Source organism: Oryzias melastigma, linkage group LG16, assembly GCF_002922805.2.
Source record: "Oryzias melastigma strain HK-1 linkage group LG16, ASM292280v2, whole genome shotgun sequence".
Taxonomy (NCBI): Eukaryota; Metazoa; Chordata; class Actinopteri; order Beloniformes; family Adrianichthyidae; genus Oryzias; species Oryzias melastigma.
Genome location: NC_050527.1, coordinates 67364 through 90432, shown reverse-complemented (window position 1 = coordinate 90432; position 23069 = coordinate 67364). Strand labels below are relative to the sequence as shown.

The window sequence follows — 23069 nt, the reverse complement described above, 5'->3', positions numbered from 1 at the left end:
TTATTATTACTGTGCAGCGAAGGCTTTTCTGAACATTATGATACTTTCATTTGACCATCCTGTCATTTTTACAGTGTTGGCTGAACTCGTTTTCATCGCAGTCTCATGAGGCTCCAGTGTCGTGTGCAACACTTCCTAAAGCCTTGCAGCTGCTTGATGCTTTAACTCTCATCTGTCCTCTCTTTCTGTGCAGGTCGTTGAGCCCGGTGCCTCAGAGCACCGCCCTGACGGTCAACACCAACCCCAACGTCAACATTAAGTCCGAGCCCGTCTCTCCAAACCGCGATCGCAGCACTCCCATCACCGTCAGCGCCGCTGCGGCTGCAGGAGGAGGCGGGGTTCAAGTGCAGGGGCCAGGTCTGGTGTCGGTCGCCTATCCCGGTAACCTGCGCCTGGAAGCGGGAGGTCAGGGCCGCTCGCCCGTCGACAGCCTCAGCAGCAACGGCAGCTCGTATGAGGGCAGCGACAGGGACGACGGCACCCAGGGCCGGGGCCCGGGTCAGGACTTCCACCACCAGGCCGGAGTCGGAGCCCAGCAGCCCACCATGGTCCTCCTGCGGCCCTCCTCAGCCGAGCCTCAGGAACAAGACGCCACAAACGTCAAGAGAATGAGACTGGACGCCTGGGTCACATAAGGAGACGGGCGGGAATGAGGGATGGACAGGTTGAGGATGGAGATGTGTGGCTTATGTAAATGCCCCCACCTGCCCCGCTTCCCCAGTGTCCCTCCTTCACACACACACATATATACAAATTAACCCCCATCAGTAATCTACTGTCCACACGATTTTACTCAACAGAAGCATGCGAGCACCCTTAGGACGCACGTGTGGACTCACTTATAAGGTGACGTGCATTCACATTTGAAGTGTACTGCACAGACTCCCACAGACGGAACGTCCAGCAGGTCCATCAACCAAACCAGGGATGATCTTTCAGGTCATCGATTCAAACCTTTGAAATCTGGCCTGATTTCGGCCGCGTGAACTCTCTGACAGGTGCTGGCAGAGCAGACAACCAGACATGGTTTCCCAGCATGCCTTGCATTTGGTTTGTGGTTACTGATGTTTACCGACCTGCATACCCTGCTGTCTGTAAGCCACGCTTGGTTTTGATCGAGGATGACACAAAGTGTGCGTTTTTGTGTAGATCGTTGAGGAAGCATCAACAGTCTATGAGTCAATGAGCCCCCGGTCCGGATTTATCGGTGACGTCACAAACTGCTTTTCTTCGAATCAGGGACGAGCTGCAGCAGCTCAAAATGTGACGCAGATCCTCGATCCCCCCCCCAAATTTTGTCAACTACAGATGCTGAAAAAGCTGTGTGTGTTTGGTGTGTGTTCATATGGATTTGTTACCTCAATCAATGTTTTATTTTTCTTCACAGTAGGTGATTTAGACAATGGTTCACTCTCAATGTCCTCTTGGAAAACACAGCAGCTGATTTAGGTTTGGTGAGAGCTGATGTTAAAAGGGGCGGAGTCTTGAGTTACCATGTATATAAGCAATCTGTAACCTTCTGTGTGACAGGGATTTAAGGTGTTTTTAAGGCTGAAAAGTAGGTCATATACAACTATATATTTAAACAGCTTCAGGTGGTCGCAGGGGCAGCTCTGCATCTGGAGCAAGTGACTTAGACAGACGACAGGGATTGTATATACGAGGCATATATTCAGCAGGTTATCCCTCAAAAAAACAGAGAAAACAAAAAACGTTGATTCTCTGTGGATGGGTCTGTTTTGGTTTTGTTTTTAATATAAATATATATTATTTATGCGTGTATATAAAGTGTAATGTGTGGACGAGCCAAGAGAGGGCGACGAAGAGGCAGAAAAGGAGATGTAGTAGCGACTTGGACTGTTTGTGAGTGAGCAATGGTTTAGACTCTGTCACCGATGGAGCGCACTTTACCTGAACTCCCACCTATGGCACCGCACATGTGATCAACACATACACACCTGGGCTGGAAGGATTTACATGGGTTTAAATCAAATTATCTGCACACGTAATTATGTTATCGGCTTTGTTAATCCTGTTTTTTAATGTTTTTTTTTTCTTTCACAATAGCCAATTGGTAGTTTGTTTAAAGACCCACTCTGATCATCTTTTGATCTATTTTTAAATCGTTTCCAGTGGTTGTTTGTCAGAAATTCACCTCCAAATTGTGGGCGGGACCATTGACATGGAGCGACCCCGTTCCCCCTTTCCCTCCCCTTTACTGAGCGATCGTAGCAGCTCTACGTCACAAATAAGTAAATAAATAATTTTTTTTTCATCTGCTCTTGCTTCAAAATAATTTGAATTAACAAATAAATGATCAAAAATTAAATTTTAGGCTTAATTTCCTTTAGATATGCCCTCCACCTTCAGAAAAACGCCACAAAAACATGTCAAAAATACAACTTTCATTTGAGTGGGTCTTTAAAGTTTCTCTTTAAATTTAAATAAGAAAATAAAAGAAAAGTAAAGGAAAACATTTTAGCGATAAGAAATATTGTGTCCCTGTATTTTAACTTAAAATTCATATAAAATGTTGTGAAAATGCAATGTGTTTTCCAAAAAAGAAAGTAAAACTATTTATTAATTGAGAACCGCAACATCAATTTTAGTCAAGGAAGATAACGTCACCAATGAATATTGGATGTTTTATTTAAAATTTTAGCATAGTTTGTATTTAAAAAAAAACAAAGCATATCACTTAGAAAAATCTTGAACAAGCCAAGGAAATTTGTTTTTGTTTGTTCTGTACCTAAAGCCATGTGTCTATATTAGAGGAGCTCTCCCTCATCTGTTACGGGTCGGCTGTAATTTTATAATAGAAGTTAAAGCGTATATATGAAGAAGAAAAAAAATGTGATGGATGTCATTTTTGTATTTTATAAAATTGTCAAATAGGGTTTAGTGACTTTAAAACGGAGGTGGTTGAAAGTGCCCACTCATTTTGTATTTATTTTTATCCTCTTTTTCTTCATCTGTTTGCTTCAGAAAAGCTCTTGGGACGGAGTTGGAGTGTTTTTTTGTCTTTCAGTTGGAGGTTTTCTGTAGTTTTTGATCTTTTAATGACTACCTCCCAAAGCCAGCGCAGATTCCTTCTTTTTTTTTTTTTTTTTTAGCTTTTCATGGACAGCTCCTCATCACTTCCCTCTCACTCTATCACTCAGTTTATTAATCCCAAAGCTCCTCAAACCCAATCATAACTCTCTTGTTTGCTCCGTCCAGATAACTGGTGTCAGCAGTGGGATGAAGCTAAATTATCACGAGGTCATTCGGGCCCGCCCGCCTCCTCTCCGTCCAACTTTCATCCTCAGCGAGTTCTCTTTTTTATTTTTTATCTCTGTCCGTCACTCATTCCCTCAGTGTCAATAAAGCTTTTCTGAGCGTGTGACAACACAACCCCCCCACCTCCAAATGTAAACACTGACTGTTAAGACTGTTGTGCCCTGAGCGTTGAACAAAACAGACACAAATTAAAACTCCGCCCACACTGAAGCCATATCTTTGTCCAAACGAAAAGTAATTAAATCGTTTAAAACACCCGCAGTGATCGCTGATCAACACTAGGGGGCACTGTTAATCACAGAAAACAGAAAGACAATCGAGAACCCAAGAACTCGGCCCCTACCACCACCCTCCCGCCGCCTGAAAGCCTCCTGTACAATGGTGTGTAGAAGTCTCACTCACTTTCCAGTGTTACTTTGTGCTGGTGAAAGTCTGTTTTACTTGTTCTCTAAGAACTGATATCTTCGCTATCATCATTGCCACAGCTTTCACTGATGGTAGATGTCATGATGATATAGAAATCTGCTTTTTTGTGTAGGTTTTAGGATTTTTTTGGTTTTTATTTTATTTGATAATATGGTATATTTTTTGTTTCCTTTTTCTTGGGGTTTGTTTTCTTCAAAACAAAAACAAAAATATAAAAAAAAGGTGTTACTAATGTTGCACGATGATTTTCTGACATGACACAACACGAGCAGAGTGATGGGAGACGTGTGGCTGTGGGTGGAGGCGCTGAGCCGGTCGACTTTGACGATTCGCTTCAATCCTGCTACTTTAACACCCCCCCTCCCCTCAATCCACATATGCTGGAGGGTGGTGGGGGGGTGCAGTGTGACTTGTCTAACTTATTTCTGACCAGACACCAAGATGTCAGTGCATGGCCGTTACAAAACTAGAGCAGAGTGAATCATGTTATAGGAAATAAAATGTACTTTTGACACAAACACGTCACACAGGATTACATTTAAATAAATAAATAAAAAAATGGAAGAAAAAGTTTTAAGTAAATTATAGCTAATATATTGTGTTTGGCTAGTCAGCTTTTTTTTGTTGTAAAGATGATTTTTCTTTGTTGTTTTGGAGAATGATATACAATTTGTGTATATTTTCATAAATAAAGTATGCACTGATATGTTATTACAAATTCTATACTGCTTTTACAAAAAAAAGTGTTTGTTATTGTACCAAAGTATCCATTGGTCCCCTCTTACCCTACTCCCCCTTTTGCGTATGTTTTACCGTATTTTATATATTAAATAGACAAGTTGACCTACAGAAACACGAAGCGAGTTTGTCTTTTGTGAGCTTTTCAGGGCACTACCCCTGTGTGACCACTAGAGGTCAGTGTAGGTCAATGTTGGAAGTTCTGTTTTTGATTCCGGTGAAGGCAATGATGTGACTGGAGTAAATAGTTGAAATAAAAAATGTGCTGAGACCTCTTAAAAACTCTTTAGCATTATTGGTAAATAAATTTACTTTTAAACCATTTTAAAAAATAGCATTAATTTAATGTAAAAAAAAGAGAAGATTATAGACTCTACTGTCAGAGTGGATTATTGTTAGAATAACATCATCTTATTCCACTTACATGTATGGATTAAAAAAATGGATTTTTACACCAATCTTATGTTCACATTCAATTGTAAACTCCAAAAATGTCATAATGAAGTCATAATGAAAGAAATCCAATTTTTGTCTTTCGTGTTCTAATTGTAGTAAATCTACTGAAGCAGGAGGATCTTTGACACAGGATGTATTTTAATTTGAAAGGAACTTGTTTGTGCTGCTGCCTAAAGTAATAAGTTAAAATTTCTAAACATAGATAAAAATAACACTGTTATCATTGTAATATTGCAAATATTTTTTAAAAATTATTGGATTATTTCTACAAAAACATTTTAAAAATGGGAGTTGCAGTAAGAAACTGTTCCAAGTAGCACCTTTAGTGTTAAAGGTTGCAGAGCCCTGAACTATACAGATGTAAAAATGAATCATGTATTTATGTATAATTATATTCCTGAACAGAATACATATAGGATTCTTGGATCTATAAAATACTCCTGATATTAGAAAAGAGGCTCTAAATTTACTTTGAAATATTCCTGTGATGTGTAAATTATGCATTAAACACATAACCTGAAATTGAATTTTATAAAGAAAACAGAAAATATATTAAAAAATAAAACAGGTAAATCTAATGTAATGAACAAGAAATTGGTTTAAATGTATAGGATTTATTTTTTACAAGAAGTTTTAAATCACTTCTTTAAGCTTCTTTACATGCTTTTTTGATTCTGAAAATAAGTGCTATTACTAGTTTGTTTTGGTTGTTTAAGCTTCTTAATGACATTATTAGATAAGTTATGATGACAACGGTACATTCTCAGTTCATGGCTTTGATCAAATTAATAATTTAATGCTGAAATTTAAGAAAAAAGCCGAGAACAAATCAAGATGATGTAGAATTTTTATTGTAACACATTTTTTCAATTACCTTTCTTCTTTTTAACAGAAAATAAAAACTCTCCAAGGGTTTTTTTCTTTGACTAAACCCCTTTTTTGGCCTAAAACTTTCACAAATTAGTTTTAAACATTTATTCCTTCAGATCACTACAACCAAAGCATGTTTTTTTTTTTTTTTGCAGGATTTCAAAATGAAAAAAGGTACTTTTAAATCATCCTGACTAAATTCATTTTTTCTAGAATCTTTAGCTCCAGTTAAAGTAGTTTGCAAATGTTTTCAGATGACTCTTTGTAAATGTAGCAATTTCAGTCCTTAGTTATCCTCCATAAATTCCCCAAACAGGATTTTTAAATGCCACCATCTTTTGCTCTCTTGATGAATTCCTGGTAAAAATGTGACATTTTCTGATGGTTGTTCTGAAAGTTTCTTTTGAACAGACTGAATCAGATTTCCATCATCTGCAATCAGAAGGTCTTTTCTTTCTAACCTTTTTTAAATTTCTTTTCATGATATTTATTCCCACTTTGATTTGTTTGTATTCTTGTTGGGCAGACTGGTTTTGAAGCATTAAAATGTTCTATATTTCTTAATAACTTTTGGCACAAAGGGCAATACAAGGGGCTTTAATAAAAAAAAAATCAAAATAAATCGCAATAAATCACAACCCATCAGTTGTCACAACCTCGGTGTGTGAAATGTAACCCATCTCATGGGGGAGCTGTGAGCTTCAGACCCCCCAATCTGACCCCTTAATGCTGAGTGTCAAACTGGAGGTCCATTTTTAGAGTCTTTGGTGTGACTCGGCACAGATTTGAGCTCTCGACCTTCCAATCTCAGGGTTTGAAGGACACTCTTCCACATGACCACTGTGCTGGTCGCTGTGTCTGGTTCTTAACTTGTTCATGCCGTATGCCGCTAATTTACAGGATTAAGGACTCCACTTCATTTAGCATCACCTTGAATGGAAAAGGCACTGAATAATATATATATATTATATTATTGTAAATAAATTCAGTCATGAAGGAGTTAAATACTTTTTTATGCACTTAAAGTGGTGTAAAAATTGATTTGTATTTTCCCTTCTCTAAAGAAGTTGAAACCGGTTTAAATTTACAAAAATAATGAACTAATTTTTTACATTTTAGCTTTTCAGATTTTATATTTTCCTCTCAGTTATTTATTCTTGTGGATCATAAGAAGAAAGCCAAAAAATATTCATCTGATGTTCCTTTGGAAGAGCTTTAGTTGTGTTTTTCTTTTGTTATTTTTTTCAGTCAGATTTACAATTTAGGGTAAAAAAAAATGTGCCTCAAAACAAAAGTATAGATTTTCTTGTCTAACTTTCTGCTTACATTTCCCGTGGATTTCCTGGAACAGTGTGAGGTTGAAGGAACCCCACTGTTTAAGTCTGTGTGGAACGTCCCTGCAGCCCAACCCGCGCCGTCACCTGCCGTGGTCATCCGGTCGAGAAACAGCTGCGAGCTGTTCCACAAGTGTGGAAGGCTGATTTTGACAAATGTGTTTGATTTTATTTCTGAAAAAGCCTCAAACTCTTTCCTGCTTTATCCTCCTGACTACCAGCAATGCAAAATATCCTCTGCAGAGGACAGTTCTAACCTGAATATCTCCCAACTACTGCATACTTACTGAATGGTGTCATTTTGGGATCTACAGACCACATTTGGGGCTTTTCATTGACACCAAAAGTTAAGGGGTGGGGCTCTGGGAAATGTAGCTTACTGGACAAAAATGTAACCTTTGTTAGGAGCTCTAAAAGTTGTGTTAAATCTACAGGCTGGTTTGTTGTGAGCTTGTTTTGCGGTTGCTTGGTGACGGAGCAGCTCAGCATCAGATGATGCTGCTGATAGTCGTCCTGCTCGACCTCTCCTGTGGGTGTGGCCTGTCTGCATCTAACCTCATTTCTGCGCTGATTGAATTACTGTGTGAGCATCTCCAGACAGGAAAACAGCAAAGCAGCGACCGTCAGCAGAGAGAAGCTGAGGATGCTTGTCTTTTAAGGATTTTAGATCTCTTAAGAAACTATCGATGGATTTTTGATTAAACATTCAACAGCTCGGTGACCTCAGCTGACTCATGTCGCGATGTCTCCTAAAGAATGCTCGGACGCCGACCATCCTGATCACTAAAAACAGCTTGCAGCTGTCGTCAGCAGATTGCACACAGCAGTGCAACTCCTGTTCTATTTTGATAAACCCTGGTGACTGGTGTGATAAAGTAAGATGATTCAGGAGTCTGTCCAAACACAGACAGAAACTCAGAGAAAGGAAGTCTGCAAACAAACAACGACGACCCGCAGAAGAGACGACAAATCTCATTTCAGCTGCTCCTGCGTGGGCAGAGATGCATCTGTCGCAGCAGACAGACAGAGCTCCGGATTGTCTAAGTTGCTATGACAATAAATTAACTTATTATAACTTTAGAAACTTAAGTGTTTGAAGGTTGCTTTGTTCATTTATGAGTGTAATAAAGACATTTTTAAGACGTTTCCCATTGTCAAACAGCATTTGCTCGTCCATCCGAATAACTGAATCAGAATTGATAGTTTTAAGATGACCAAACATGTTTGGAGTATACCCTAAAATACTCTCCTCCTAATGTTAAAGTTAAATCTTAAATAAAACAGGTTAAATAAAACCCCTCCTGAAAATGAAAAGTTGCATATCAAGAGGCTTATCTTCCCATTTCAGTTCAAATGTGTAAATAAAATAAAATAAATCATCCTCTCTAAAGACCTGATGGATCTCTGACTAAACACAGTCTACAAAAAAAAGAGTATTATGTGTGCAATCTTTGTGTGATTTGGAGTTAAACTTTAACATCTTAGATGATTTTTGTGTTTTTTTGTCTGTGATTTCAGGGTTTCAGATGATCATTAGTCCTGCATCTCCCCCATCATCCACACCAGCATCCTCAGATCCAAATCAATGGAGATTCTTTGTGAATGGCAGCTAAAGATCCCAGTAATGGGCTGCAGGAACACACCTCCCCCATGTTAATCGATGAAAACAGTTCTGGGGGTTTAGTTTATTTATTTATGCAACCAGAAACAGAAATTTGGGTTAAAAGCACGGTTATTGCAACAGTGGAACAGTCAGATGGGAACATATTAAGAATAACCATCTGAAATAAAACTCCAATGAAAAGTTTATTTTAACATGTTCTTGCAGCTTTTTTTCTCATGATAAAAGAAATATATAAAGTAAATTAAGTTGATTATTTCTTCATTCAAATAATTGTGAAAACTAAACCTGAAACCCAATCAAAGCAGCAGTAAAAAAAATGTCAAACTTGGCCTTCATACAGATGTTCAAAACTAATCGGTCAAATAAAAAGTTTAAATAAGTGAACAATCCTGGAAACCGCACCATCTCCATCTTTCTCTCTCTTTTTTATTTTTTTTATTTTGACTCGCTCCCGTAATTACTGGCTAATGACTGAAGAGATCTTAAGTCATGTGGTTTTGTTTACAAGCTTTGGTCGAGAACACAAATTAGTCTGAATACCGACCAAATGTAAGGTTTAGGACCCAATCCAGAACAATTTACACAGACGCGGTCCAGAACTAATAATGTTTCCAGTGTGAATACACTCTTTGTTTTCATCTACATCTGACTCAAAACTGTACGGCTGGATAGCTCTGATATTTCTCACCATTTTTGTTGCACCGCTAGTGTAAGGTTGGGGGTGTGAGGGGCTGTAAGCTAGTGGGAGAGAGTGTTAACAGATGGATGATGGGAAATGGGGGTGGGCTTACTCTGTCAAAACAGTTCCGCCCAAAACTCAGAGGTGAATCTCTGATGAACTCCTGCCACTCAGCAGAACTATGTCCTAGAAAATGTTACAGGATTTTGGTTAAAAACGGCATAATTATGATTTAAAAAAAACAATTTTACAATATATCAAAAAAAAAGATTGGACCTTAAAAACAAACATTAATTAAATATGACGTGGTTGTAAAACACGAGTTTCTACAATTACCAGAGAAGTAAACTTGACTGAAACAGTACTTCATTAGAACCGGCGCCAGGTTTCATTTTTCTCTGTTGGGAGCTTGTTAGCACAAACGTGTGAAAGGCAGTGAAGTGAAGTCTTCAACAAAAAGGTTTGGTTGCCAAAAAAAAAAATGAAAGGATTCCTGCAACCTTTAAGAGATGTTTCAAAGTGGTCAGAAGATTCATCTGCCAAATGTTTATCACGCCAGGGTTGCTTTTACAACTTCAGGAGTTCCTTCTGTTCATGATTCTGGTTATCAAACAGAACAAAAGAGGAGGGGGGATTGTCTCCTGATGCGAATATGTTTTTTTAGTAGTAAACTCACATCTCATGAGCTGCTTTTACAGATTTGTTAAATATGGCGGTCCAGTCGATGGGAGAAGAATGAGAACGTGTCAGGCAGCTGCTGTAATGCCATTCCAACACAGCTTTGTCACCATGAATGCTGCCGTCTGAGGCTTTTCCCCCACCAGACCCCCACCCGGCCCACTGGCCAGCGAGGAGGCGAGCGCCCACTGAAATAGCCATCATTGTTCAGCAAACTGACTAATGAAAGGCGAAGGAGGAGGAGGAGGAGGAGGAGGCAGAGAAGGTGAGATCACACATTTGTTCTGGCTTTCCAAACTTTTTTTTTTTTTGCTCTCCCATCTCATGGGATGGCTGTGAGCCTGCAGAGGACCTTGGTGCTACTTTGTTGACTCATCTGCTTTGAGGTCAGTTAAGCTGGTATGTTGCCAAGCACACACACTCACACACACTCACTGAGCTTCAAAGCTTTCCACAGAACAAACCCCAAAGGAACAATCGATGAGGCTGGAAGCAGCAAGCAGCTGCTTTCTTGACCTTCTGTTATGGATGCAGTTGTTCTCTGAGTCAAAGAGAACGTTCTTCACTTTGGAAATCCACTTCTAAAAATCTTCTTTTTTAATATAAACATTAACACTTTCAACAATTAGCTACTTCCTTCTCATTTAGTGTATTTTTTAATGGTGCAACAGCTACATTATATGAGCTTAATATAAATGTGGGTTTAGGTTGAATTAAAGTCCAAACAGTTAACAAAAATTCCATTAGGTAATTAAGCGCAAGGCAGTTTTATACTCACATAAAGTTAAAATGTGTTAAATACCTTATGTTTTTACATACTGTAGTACACTTTACTTATTTAACTTTGACACTTTAACATAAAATCCTCCATAGTAAACGGCTAAACCTTGAGATTTATCCATCACCCAATAGATTAGTAATGATAAATATGTTCATGAAGTCCTTCTCTGATCACCTTTTGATCTATTGTAAAAGCATTTCCAGTGGTCTTTAATCTTAATCTTGTGTTCAGGTCAAAACCAACCCGTTTCAGTGTTTAATTACATTAAAAAATCACTTGAAATCCATTTATTCCATCAAGGCTTTTCGACTTTGTCAGGAAAATTTATTGAAAAAAAAACGTTTTTTTATCATTTTATTTTTTATTTTAAGACATAAGAATCCATAGTCACATCAGTGTAACAGAAAAATATCTGGAATGTTTTCTGTGGTCAACTGGTTTGTGGTATTTTCTATATAACTTGACTTTTTTTCTTTTTTTTTTTTTTAAAGGGGCGTGTGTATGGGCTAAAATGATCTGATTAAATTTATATCCCTTCTGGTGTTAGAGTAATTTTTGACCCGATCATATAATATAACTTTATAAAGAGCCAAAATTAAAATCATTAGTGGATTTGAGCCAACACACTGACAGAATCCTCCTCTCCCAGTCATGTGAGATTTTTGGAGATTCTTATTTGCCACTTTTTGCCACACATGCATGTTGTTGCACACAGACTTTTCTCTGATTTGGATTTCTAATACTTTTGATTTGTTTGTTATTTCAATGTGTTCGGGTTAAAGTTTTATTGCTGACAAAAATATAGTATAGATGTGTTTCTTTTAAATTTGGAGAATAGATCAAGCAAATTAGTTTCAGAGATGGGTTCTAAACCCCTCAGTAAAAATTAAATAACACTTTATTTATATGATTATTTTGAGATTCGTTTTTTCAGTTTTTTCTCAATCTAGAGGTCCAGAGAACCACAGAATAAATATTACATTCAACATTTCCATGGATAAGGAAGCCTAACAAGATAACCAAGAGCTGACATAATAGGTTATTTAAAGCTGACTTAAGACACAGGTCTAAACTGACCCGCTAACACAAGAGGAATGCTGTTTTTAGTCTGAAATAAATTTAAAAATGGACATAATTTCTGCAGCTGGGGAGTAGTTCTCAGGATATGAATCTCTGAGCTGACAGTTGTCTTTTTGTTACTCAGAGCTCAGACCATGGGGTCACTAGGGTCACAAATACATTTTTTAAGCAGTATTTTTTTCATCTGCTTCCAATTCCTAATGATTTGAATAAAGAAATACTCAGAAATGATTTCATGTTTCATTTTTTTTCATTTTCATCTGAAAAATGCCAGAGAACATGTTAAAACACAGTTTTCATCAGGTCTATAAATGGTTCTATTAAATACAGTAACATTTTATTTGTTGTGGATAGTAAGTATGAGTAATCTGGATATTGTAACCAACAGAAAACACACCCAAAAGTTCATGAATCATTGTTTTATTTTGCTCTGTAAACACACCATAAATCAAGTAAAAGTGAAAACATGTTCCTCATTAGTGACTAAAACATGCACATCCAGGTAAAAAGAAACTAATTAACCAGAGCAAAGGCTAGTTATTATCTCTAAGAAAGAGCTGCTCTATGAGAATCTCAAACCCTCTGCTCTCATTGATTTCCATTTTTCTAGTAAAGTCTGATTAGGCCGTGATCAATACTGTTTTGACTTTCAAATCCTCTTCTTTGTTCCGTCTCCATGCTCATTCCTCATGCACAAACTGCTATTCTACAACATGCACACTAAAGGACCGGTCCACCGTTTTGGTAATTTCACTAAAAAGTGCACCGAGGTACAACTTTGGGTTTGAAACACAAAACAAGGCTAATACTTTGAGTCTAAAAAAGGATTTCTCTCTGCTGCTTCTTCTCCAGATGACCACGATTCGGCCTCGATTTCAGAGTCTTCAGAGTGGATTATCTTTCCCTCAAAAAATTTCTGACAAGCCCTCTTCACTTCCACAGAACCCTGCGTCGGATCTTTCACAGCAGCTAAAGATTTAGATGAGTCAGCAACAACTATGGAGTTACCATTAACCACGTTTGGGTTTTCAAAGCTCTCGTCAGCTCGGTGGACTCCTTGATTCGGATCTTCTTGCTCTTCTGCTTCCTTGCAGGAGTCCGAGGGTTTGTATGTTGCACCGCCCTCCAGGGAGGACACCCAGAAGTCGTTCTTCACGCCAGAGGAGAAGAAGTCATGTGGTTTGTTATCTGATGGAACTATGAAGATGTCTGTCTCTTCTTCCTGAGTTTCGGGATTGGAATCAGCTGATTCCTGATGGATAAACTTCCTGTCTTGATCTGTTTTAAAATGGTATGATGGGTCTTCAAGGACATCCCATTCCGCGTTTTCAGGAAACGCGTGTGCTTCTTCTTCTTCTTCCTCCTCTGGTGGATGAGGAGGAACCTCAGTGACCTCATTGGTATTGACCACATCCTGAATTTCTATGTCCTCTTCCACCAAAGCCACAACACATTCAGGATCTGCAGGTTCATCAGAGCTGATGAGGAAAGCAGTAGGATCTTCTCTTCCATCAGCACACATAAAAGAGGATGCAGTCTGTTCTTGATCAGCTTCTTGGTTTTTAGGTTCCACCTCATGTTCTTCCACCGAGGAGCCATTAATGGCAGCTTGTTTTTCCGTTGCAGAGATGTCCTCAGCTGTTGCTCTCTCAAACTCTTGCTCCTCGTTGTGGCTCAGATCTTGGTTGACCGGCCACTGTAAGAAATGAGCGTCGGAGCTCATCTGGTTTTCTAACTCTTCTTCTACGAGTATGTCCATCTCCAGCTCCTCCTCTTCAAGTTTTAGTCCTTGGGTTACAGTAAGGTCTTCAGTTTCTCTGTCAAGATTTCTAGCACTTCCGTCTTCATCTTCTAGATCATTCTCCCCCCCAGCGTGCTCACTTATCACCGTGTTCTGGCTCACATCCCTGTCTTCGGGGTTATACTCGTCATCCACCGATTCATCCTCCACCTCTTCACACAGGTCTTCCATGGTTCCAAACGTCTTTGATTTCCCCTCGCTCCACGTTCCCGCCTCTCCCGCCTTCCTCTCCTGCTCGCCGTCGCTCGATTCGCTCTCGTCCAGGTGAGACGCCTGTGTGTGGGCGTCGGTCTCATCGCTTTTGTATCGGATCAGAGGGCGCGTGTCAGCAAGAGTGTTGTCCTGAGCATAGCTGTCGCTCTCCAGCTCAGTCCTCCAGGACACCGAGACGTTCTGGGAGTCCTCATCATCATCTTCATCTTCCTCTTCATTGCCGGAGGGCGGAGCTTCATCTTGGTCTAATGAGCCATGCTGGCAACCATTTACTTGTAAAGAGGCCACGATTGGATCCTGATTGATTTGGTTCATAGCACGCCTCGTCTCTTTTGCTGAAATGTCTTCTTCTGGTTCAGCGTGTTGAGTTTTTCCTTCATGTTTCAGCTCCTCTTCTGTCTTCACATCAACTTTCCTCTCTATCACGCTGTCCCACGTGTCCATCTCTTCTCCATCAGGGTATAACTTATCCTCCATCACTTCCTGCATTCCCTCACCTGCAGCATCACCTGTCATCTCTTGGGTAGGTTCACATTCAGAATCCACACTGCTGGACATGCACTCAGTGGTTGATTTGAGTGTTACTTCTATTTCGGAGTCTCGTGTCTCCTCCACCTCATCTCTACCTTCACCTTCTGTCTCTACTATTTCTTCTCCTGGATAATTTTCCATATCATCAGAGAAGCTGTTGGGTTCATCTGTTGCTCTGTCACTCTTCAGTAACATACTGTGTTCCAGGAACTGATGCAGACCAGCTTCATCACTGAAACACGGCTCACTGCTGAGTCCAGACTCCACCTGACAACTAACGACAGACTTAGTGACTTCCTCAGGATCCTCAACCACGCTTGATCCGCTTCCATCCTTTTCCTCCAGAGCTGCAGCAGACGCTTTAAGCTCATAAGAAGTCAGCAAAGGCTCAACATTTGTCACTTTAAACTCTTGACGTCTAACATTTTCCACGACTTCCTCCTGGATTCTTTTTGGAGACGGACTTTCTAACGTTTTGGGTTTTGTCACATCTGCTGGTTGTGTCGAGCTGCACTCAGGATTTCTGCTCCTGAAGGCCGCTGGGATTGTCCCTTTGGGTGCGACCGGACACACAGACGAGGAGGAAGTGCTCTTACGGCCGGCAGACAGCTGGTTGTGGTAACTCACTGAAACCCCACGAGGACTGAAAACGGCGTCTGTGAAAGACAGGACTCATAAATTCACAATGAACTAAACAGACTACTAATAACTTATGGTTGCAAAAAAGAAGTCAAAATCTTCCTTTACAGTAGTCAGACATGCAATACCCCCTCTGTGCACAGATCAGTGTGTGCTGGGAGGAATTTAGCATCATTTCAAACGTACTCTCTTTGGACTCTAATGGGGAGATATTGATCGTCATTTCCTTTCATTGCTGTCTGGTATACGGGAAGGAAAAGCCATATGGCTCACTCACCATCAGGGATTGACTTAGATGGCTCGGGTTACATGTGCCCACCTTAGCCCTTTCAGAATGCCCCTACCATTAGCCCTCAAATGAAATGAAATCATGTCCATCCAATAGTGCTGTCACAAATGATTGTTTTAATAGTCGACGTACAAATCACTGAATTTTTTTGTCAGATTAGTCAACTAATCGGGTCATGTGTAAACTGGATGTAAAGCAAACATCTTAACCATCATTAGCTTTAAACTAACTAAAACTTTGTATTCAGCATTACCTGTGATAATGCTAGTATGAATGCTGTAAGCTGGATTTGGCCGCTCAAGTTGCTATAGTGCCGATAGCTGAAGATGCTGAAATTGATAGCTAAAAATGCTAAAGTTGATATCTGGAAAACGCTGAAATTGATAGCTAAAAGTCCTGAAGTTGATAGCTGAAAACGCTGAAGTTGATAGCTAAAGATGCTGAAGTTGATAGCTGAAAAAGCTGAAGCTAGTGGCTGAAAACGCTGAAGCTAGTGGCTGAAAACACTGAATTGATAGCTTAAAACGCTGAAGTTGATAGCTAAAAACACTGAAGTTGATAGCTGAAAAAGCTGAAGCTAGTGGCTGAAATCACTGAAGTTGATAGCTGAAAACGCTAAAGTTGATAGCTAAAAATGCTGAAGTTGATAGCTGAAAAAGCTGAAACTAGTGGCTGAAAACGCTGAAGTTGATAGCTAAAAATGCTGAAGTTGATAGATGAAAAAGCTAAAGCTATTGGCTAAAAATGCTGAAACTAGTGGCTGAAAACGCTGAAGGTAATAGTTGAATTCGCTGGAGGTAATAGCTGAAAACGCTGAAGCTGATAGCCAGCTAAAATATTAGTTAAATCCCAAATTAGCTTAAAAAACCTGAAAAAAGCCTAAGTTTGCCAAAACAATATGAATATAGAATGAAGCTGAAATATTAGCTAAACTCCAAAGTCGCTTAAAAACAAAACAAAAAAGCCTAAATTAGCCAAAATACCTAGCATGCAGCTAAAATATTAGGTAGGCTTCAAATTAGCCTAAAAAACCTTAATAAATGCCGAATAGTCCAAGAAGCTAGCATAATGTTATTATAACTTTCAACTTTACTACACTCTGACTCCATGTAATATAAAGTAACAACTAATCGAATATTAGTCATCAACTATTTTAATAGTCGATTAGTCAACAAATTGTGGCAGCCCTACCACCCAATCTGTCTGTGCTCAGACACACATGACATTCTACTTTTTGTGTTGGTTTTCAGTTACCTGTGATAGAAATATTTCTTGGTTTCTTCATCAAACCCGCATCACCTCTGAGGCTTTCACCGTCCAGCAAAGTTCTGCAAAGAGAGAGGAATTTAAAATGTGCATTTTTAATGAAATCTCTGGGATTCGAAGGAGCCACAAAGGTGTGAGTCCTGCATGGAGCTTTAATGAAGCAAGACGAACTTGAGCAGCGACAAGAGACCCAAACCTGTTGTTATGGTAATAAAGCAAAGGCCCTGCCATTCAGGAGCCATCTGCAGCGCCCAGAACCTCTGCCATCAATCCTTCAAACTCAACCAGAAAGCTTCTCACAAACACCGACATGACAGCTGATGTTTCGAGCCGCCCATGCATCACTAATGCCACTGTTCAAACTCACGTGAACTACATAGAGCTCCACTACAGCACGTTTAACTCAGGAGTGACTCCCAAAAAGCAAAGATTTTACTTGCAGTCGCTGATACTGGAATTGGTCTTCTGCTCATCTAAACTTGCTTCCCTGTGCAGCTTTCTAGCCTCATAAATGGGCAGCAGCTTCCCTCAGAAAGGGGTGAGGGTCAATACTTTCGGGGGGGGCTGAGCAAAGAGGCGCCATCTCACGGCTCCATGATGGATACTCTGCTGTGTTCGAGAAGGCGCAGGCTGCTGTTACAATGAAGCGACCTTTAGTCCAGACGACTGCCGCCGCCCCCTTTGTTTCTGAGAGACTCACACGGATGGAAGGAGATTTCTGAGACCAAACTTTAGATTAAGATAAAGGGAGAAAAAACGACAGATGCAATGGAACATAAAAAAAATATGTCTCTGTTTGACAAGTCATAACCAGATTCCAGTTTATCATTTCTGAAAAAAAAATCCTCAGTATTTTACATTTTTGAAGATTAAAATCTGTAAAAGTAAAATAAAGGTTATAAATAAAAGAACATAAACAAACACATAAAAAAAGGGATTATATTTAAATAGAAAAAATTAGGCAGACAAAAACTTGTCGATTATAAACAGCTATTTAACAATGAAAAGACAAACAATCAAAAAAAAAACTTAAAAGATAACAGTCAGAGCCCAAAAAAACATGGTTTAAATAAAACTATAGTGTAGAAAAGTGAAACAAATTTAAATCTAAAATATGGCCACAAGATTGTATGACGAGTTGACATAAAAAAAAAAAAAAACAATAAAGGATCATATATTCCCCATTGAACTCTCATGTACAATGCTATCCATAAATTATGAGATTTACTTTATCCGTTTTTTTTTATCATTATTGGACAGAAGCTAAAGTGTTTATTTTTAAATTATTTAACACATTAACCAGAGCTAAAATCAATACTAAACAGGACAATCGGGTCCTTTTTTTTGTTATTCTAAATATATTGGAATAGAATAGAATAAACAGTGTAGAACAGAATAGAACAACTTTATTATCATTATACTTGGTACGATCAAGTTCAGGTACAGTTCTCTCCAATGTGGAAGTCAATCAAGATAAATAAAATATAGAAAGAAACACCTTAAGTTACTAGTAAATGTGCATAAAAAAACGTAACCTTTTGTAAATGTGTTGGTTTGCAAATATGTGAAATAACTGCTGTTTTATGAAACTGCATTTTTAGAGTAATTGTGGTTTTATAAAACCTGTAGTATGAATGGTTTTTGTTTTAATTTTCCTGTTTATCTCTTCTAATGACCAAAAACAGTCCCCTATAGAAATAAGTGAAACATTCTTATCCCATTGATAGATTTTCTTAAAATAAGTCAAAAAAATCTGCCATTGTGGTAAGAAAAATGATATTACCAGAATTATTATTTTAGTAAAGAAAGGTCTTGTCACTAAGACATATTTTCTCAAACTAAGATACTTTTGAAAACTTTGAAAACTTTCTTGATAAGATTATTTTTGACAGATGAGTATTTTTACTATTTGATCCAGTGTAAAACATATCAACTTTTTCAAGTTTGGATTTTTAAAATCAAATTAAAAAGCGTTGAAGCTTATAATAGCACAACAACTTTCTAAAACAGAAAAATTGTGATAAATCTGTAATTTTGGCTCAATTTTCCAAAAGAAAAGAAAAATGTAGATGGCTAAACACTTTATCCATGGTCATAGTAATAATTCTGATGTTTCTGCTGATTCCTGTCCATATGTTACAGCAGAATCACCTAAATCAATTGCAACAAAAGAAGTTTCTTTTTTTTACCTATAAGTGGAACATGAATACACCTGTTAGATACAGTTTCTTTCAGATTTTAGGAGCAACTTGCACTGAATAATCCCATCCATACCTGTATGTTGCCACCTCTAGGCCCAGAGACATCTTCATCTGCATGAGGCTGCGGTTCTCCTGAAGGAGGTGATCAATCTGGTGACCCAACTGCTCCTTCTCCACCTCCAGACCCTCCAAGTGTTCCTGCCAGAACCAAGTCAGTTAAAAAAACACGATCATAATGTCATTATAGCCTTTTGTCCCTTTCAAACCCGATTGACATCCTTGTGTAAGAATGGTTTTATTGAAAAAAAAAAGACACACCCTCTGATGCCTTCAGTTGTAGAAGTAGATTTTACAAACAGTCTGGATATGTGTGTACACGAATAAAGTTTAGATTTATTTCGTAAAACTTTGCTATAAAGTATTGAACCCATCAGGACTGGGTTGGTCATGTGTGCTGGCATGCCACAGTAAATGTGTGGTAGCACTCATTTGTTTGACCACAGGCTGATAATTGTCTGTCATTCCCCTGAGGTTTGTCACTCATTATTTCAGACTCCCCACACTCTCCATGAACAATGAATGCACTGTTTTCAGAATATAAGTCTGATAAAGCATTTTCTACAAACTTAAAAAGGCAGCATTTTATTGTTTTTTTTATCGAAAATGTATCTTGAACTTCCACAAGTCAGGATTTTCAGATTGTTTTTGCAGGCTGTTTGTTTTAAGTTTTGATGGTTAATAAAGTACATTTTAAGCCTCTCTTCTAGAGCATTTTTCTGAGGATGTTAGCCAATCACGAGAACTCCCACCGAACATTTTTTCTGAAAAATGAAACGTCATTTCTTGACCTTACAGGAACCCTACAGGATGTTTTACCTGGAGCTTCTGGATCTCCAGGCCGTACTCATCCCTCCGTTGGGCTGTTGTCTTCTCCAGATGCAGCCTGACATCCAGACTTGAGGCGATCTCCTTCTCCAGAGCCTGAATCTGTAACTGGCTCTCCAGCTTCTCCTGGTTCACCTGAGACAAACGCCCCCTGGCCTGATCGAGCGACTCCTCCAGCCGAACAAGCTGGCCCTGGTAGGCCTCAGCTGCCTCCTGCCATGCCCTGGTGGCCTTTTGGGAGAACTCCTGTCCCATCTTGATGAGGTCTGGAGTCTGGTTGCCTCTCTGAGTAAAAGCAGGTGGGACTGTGGTTCTGGATTGGGTCAGTGCACTTTCCAAGTGGGCCACGTCCTCCTCATGGGTTTGAATTAGGAGCCTCATCTCGTGTTCCAGCTGGTTGACTTTCTCCCTCAGCCAGAGCTGTGCTCTCTTTTCTTCATCGAGCTCTTTCCTGCTATGCTCCAGGTTTTTCATGGCCATTTGTTTGGCCTCGGCCTCCCTGTGTCTCTGCAGGTTCAGGGCTTCGAGCTCCTCTGTCAGCTTACCAACTTCCAGCTCTGTGAGGACCCTGTCCCTCCAGGCTGCGTCCACTTCCAGCCTCGCCTGGTGCAGCTGTTTTTCCAAACCCTTCCTCAGCATGGAGCGACCCTGATCGTTGTGTCTTATAGCTTGGATCTCTTTTGCAAGCATCATGTTCTCCTCCTCCAGCACCTTGACCCGGTTCAGGTAGGTCTCCAGTCGTCGGTTCAGGTTCAGCATCTGTTGCTTCTCCTCACCGAGGTGATGAGGATGGAAGATTTTGTTCATACTGTGGAGCTCCATGTCAAATTAGAAAATGATAAAGCGCTGTCTTGAGTCAGAGGTTCCCAGGTTGAGGCTTGGTTGGTAGGTTTTCCTGCTGTGTGAGAGCAGCTCCAGGGAGGTTCTGGTTATGTGGCTGCCAGCAAGAGGCTTCCCTTTCATACTGGGTTAATGAAGGGGCTGGGACCAGAGGGGAGGAGAGACACAGAGGGAGGAGGCTGAAGATGAGATGGAGGGCTGTAATGGGAGGGGTGGGGTAGATGGTAAAGGCCAAACAGAAGCAATGATGTAATTTACAAGATTAACTCTTTCACCACTGAAGATTTTGCTAGTTTGCTTTTTCCCATTGGAATTATAATATGTTTGATTTTAGTCAGATTTAAATTTCTTCCAATAAATCTGTCTGGGTGCAAATCAAAACCTCAATTCATTTTAAAGTTAAAATCCTTATAAATTAGAGAAATATTTTATGAGACTAAACATTAGTGACCCACAAGGGGAATCGTAGCAGCTCAACAACAGAATTGGAATCACAAATAAAAGTACAATGGTTGTTAAATTAACATTAAAATATATTTAAAAGTCATATATATATATATATATATATATTAGTTTAACAAAAACAGAACACTTCAGAAACACAGAACAGAAAAACAGAGTCAGCTTGACTTCCTTGCACTCCACGCTCTGCCTCTCGGTTTTGAAGCTGTTCCTCACAGTTTACATGTGAAGTTTAAGTCTTCGTGGTTCCAGCGATGGCAGATCAAGAGATTACCTACGCTTCAGTCATATTCAAAGCCAAACAATCTAGATTCATAGGTGGGTTTCTTCTAACTGTTATTTCAACTCAAGGTTCTTCTGCTAACAGAAAAAGTTAAACATTTTTAGACTTCTAATTTTACATTTTTGAGTTATATTTTCTGTCTCTTAGTTGCTGCTGTTTGAGAAAAAGCCTGTCAATCAGAGTTGATTGTTTTTCTAATCAGTTTTAAATGTTATTTACCTTCATGGCTTATGTCTTATAATAATTTGAAAACCATAAGAGTCTTAATTTCCCTCACACATCCTGAAAAACTATTATTTTCTCGCTTTTTGGCCAAATTTGATTTCTAGTTTCAGTGAATTTGAATGAATTTCTTCAAATGTTTCAGCTGAAACAGAGGAGGTTGAGTACGATGAAGTGAAATTCAGCCATAAAACCCCCCCTGGACCCAACGGTAAGTTCAATATCAAAATGAGGAAAAGAAACTACAGCTGCTATTATTACCACAGTGGAAAAGGTGGTTACTTTGACATGCCTGTAGGTTTTATAAGTTCACCTCATACCCTTTGAACTTTTTAATTTAAATTAAACTTAGAGAAATTTGTTGAATTTATGTAAAAACAGAAATGACAACTTAGTTCAGACTTTTTTTTAAAATGTAGTTTTTGATATAACAGAAAGTCTAAAGTTTAATGTTCCCAACTCATTTGAAGTGTTCACTCAATTCAAACTCAGTGAAGTGTCAAACGCAGGAACTATGTGGTTGTGAAGGTGCATGACTTTAGCCACTAATAAAGTCGTGTTTAGAGAAACAGTCATTGACATGTTCTCTGCTCCACGTTGGCACTAAGACTTTTAGAAGTTGGATTTTGTTCCTCATGGCAACCATTTCTTCTCAGCTCTCCTGTTATACTCAGGAAAGAGATTTAAAGGGATTTAAAATACTTTTTTTAAATAGTTTTTAAAAAAATAAGTAGTAACAATCCAATTATTTCCATAAACACAAAAGAAACCAAGCAAAAATGCAAACATAGTTCTATTTAAAATAATGAATTCCAAATAAATTTAGATTCTGAAAGTCCAAGTTTCATAGGAAAAAAGTCTAATATGCATGAATATATTTTAAAAAATACAAACTGAATAAAAAGGAAACTATTAACAGTCAAAACTGCATAACTTTTTACATGCAAAATCGAGACGTTATTAAAAGAAACGGCTAAATGTAACTCAATAAAAGTTCTGCTTTTTCCTCACGAGTCCCCACTAGGCACAGGATGTCTTCAGCTAACACAGATGTCAGGAAGTGGTGGAGGACTCAAACACAGGAGACCTGGCTTTGGTGACAGACACTGAACATTTAATAAATTAACCAAAAGAAAAAAAAACAAAAACAGAGTGACAAGACAGACTGCAAACCAGACACTTAAATACACTGAGATTTGTTAATTAAATGAAGCTCTGAATGATTAACCTGAACAAAGTGAGACTGAGAGAGAATTTGACATGACAGTTAAAACCCAAAAACCCAAGAATCTACCCTATAATCTACGGAACTTATTTAACAACCCAATTTTGTCACTCTATTACAGTGTTTTATAACTTTTTTCAGCTTTCCTTGACAAAAATTCTGCGGCACACCAGCATCCAAATATGTAAAACAGGAGAAACTCTGTAGTCTGTATTGAGGTTCAGTCCCTCCACAATCTTGTGACAATTGTTTGTAAGAATTCAGGCA

At 38.9% G+C, this 23069-nt stretch overlaps 2 protein-coding genes across 11 annotated transcripts in view; one reads left to right on the top strand and one right to left on the bottom strand.

The window, feature by feature from the left end:
* mef2d (myocyte enhancer factor 2d) overlaps positions 1-4558 on the top strand; it is a 121920-nt gene extending 117362 nt beyond the window's left edge. For all 10 annotated transcript variants that reach the window (XM_024267230.2, XM_024267232.2, XM_024267227.2 and 7 more), the window contains one exon: positions 194-4558. In XM_024267230.2, coding sequence (XP_024122998.1) covers positions 194-635 — 442 coding nt within the window. In that variant the 3' untranslated portion in view covers positions 636-4558. The remainder of the gene's footprint in view (positions 1-193) is intronic.
* A 7791-nt stretch (positions 4559-12349) lies between these two features.
* nes (nestin) lies at positions 12350-21059 on the bottom strand. Its single transcript, XM_024268392.2, has 4 exons — positions 19762-21059; positions 18959-19083; positions 16673-16746; positions 12350-15146 (listed from the first exon to the last, which is right to left on the bottom strand). Exons 1-4 carry the CDS (start codon positions 20590-20592, stop codon positions 12748-12750), a joined length of 3429 nt encoding a protein of 1142 aa, XP_024124160.1. The 5' UTR covers positions 20593-21059; the 3' UTR covers positions 12350-12747.
* Between the last annotated feature and the right edge of the window lie 2010 nt (positions 21060-23069).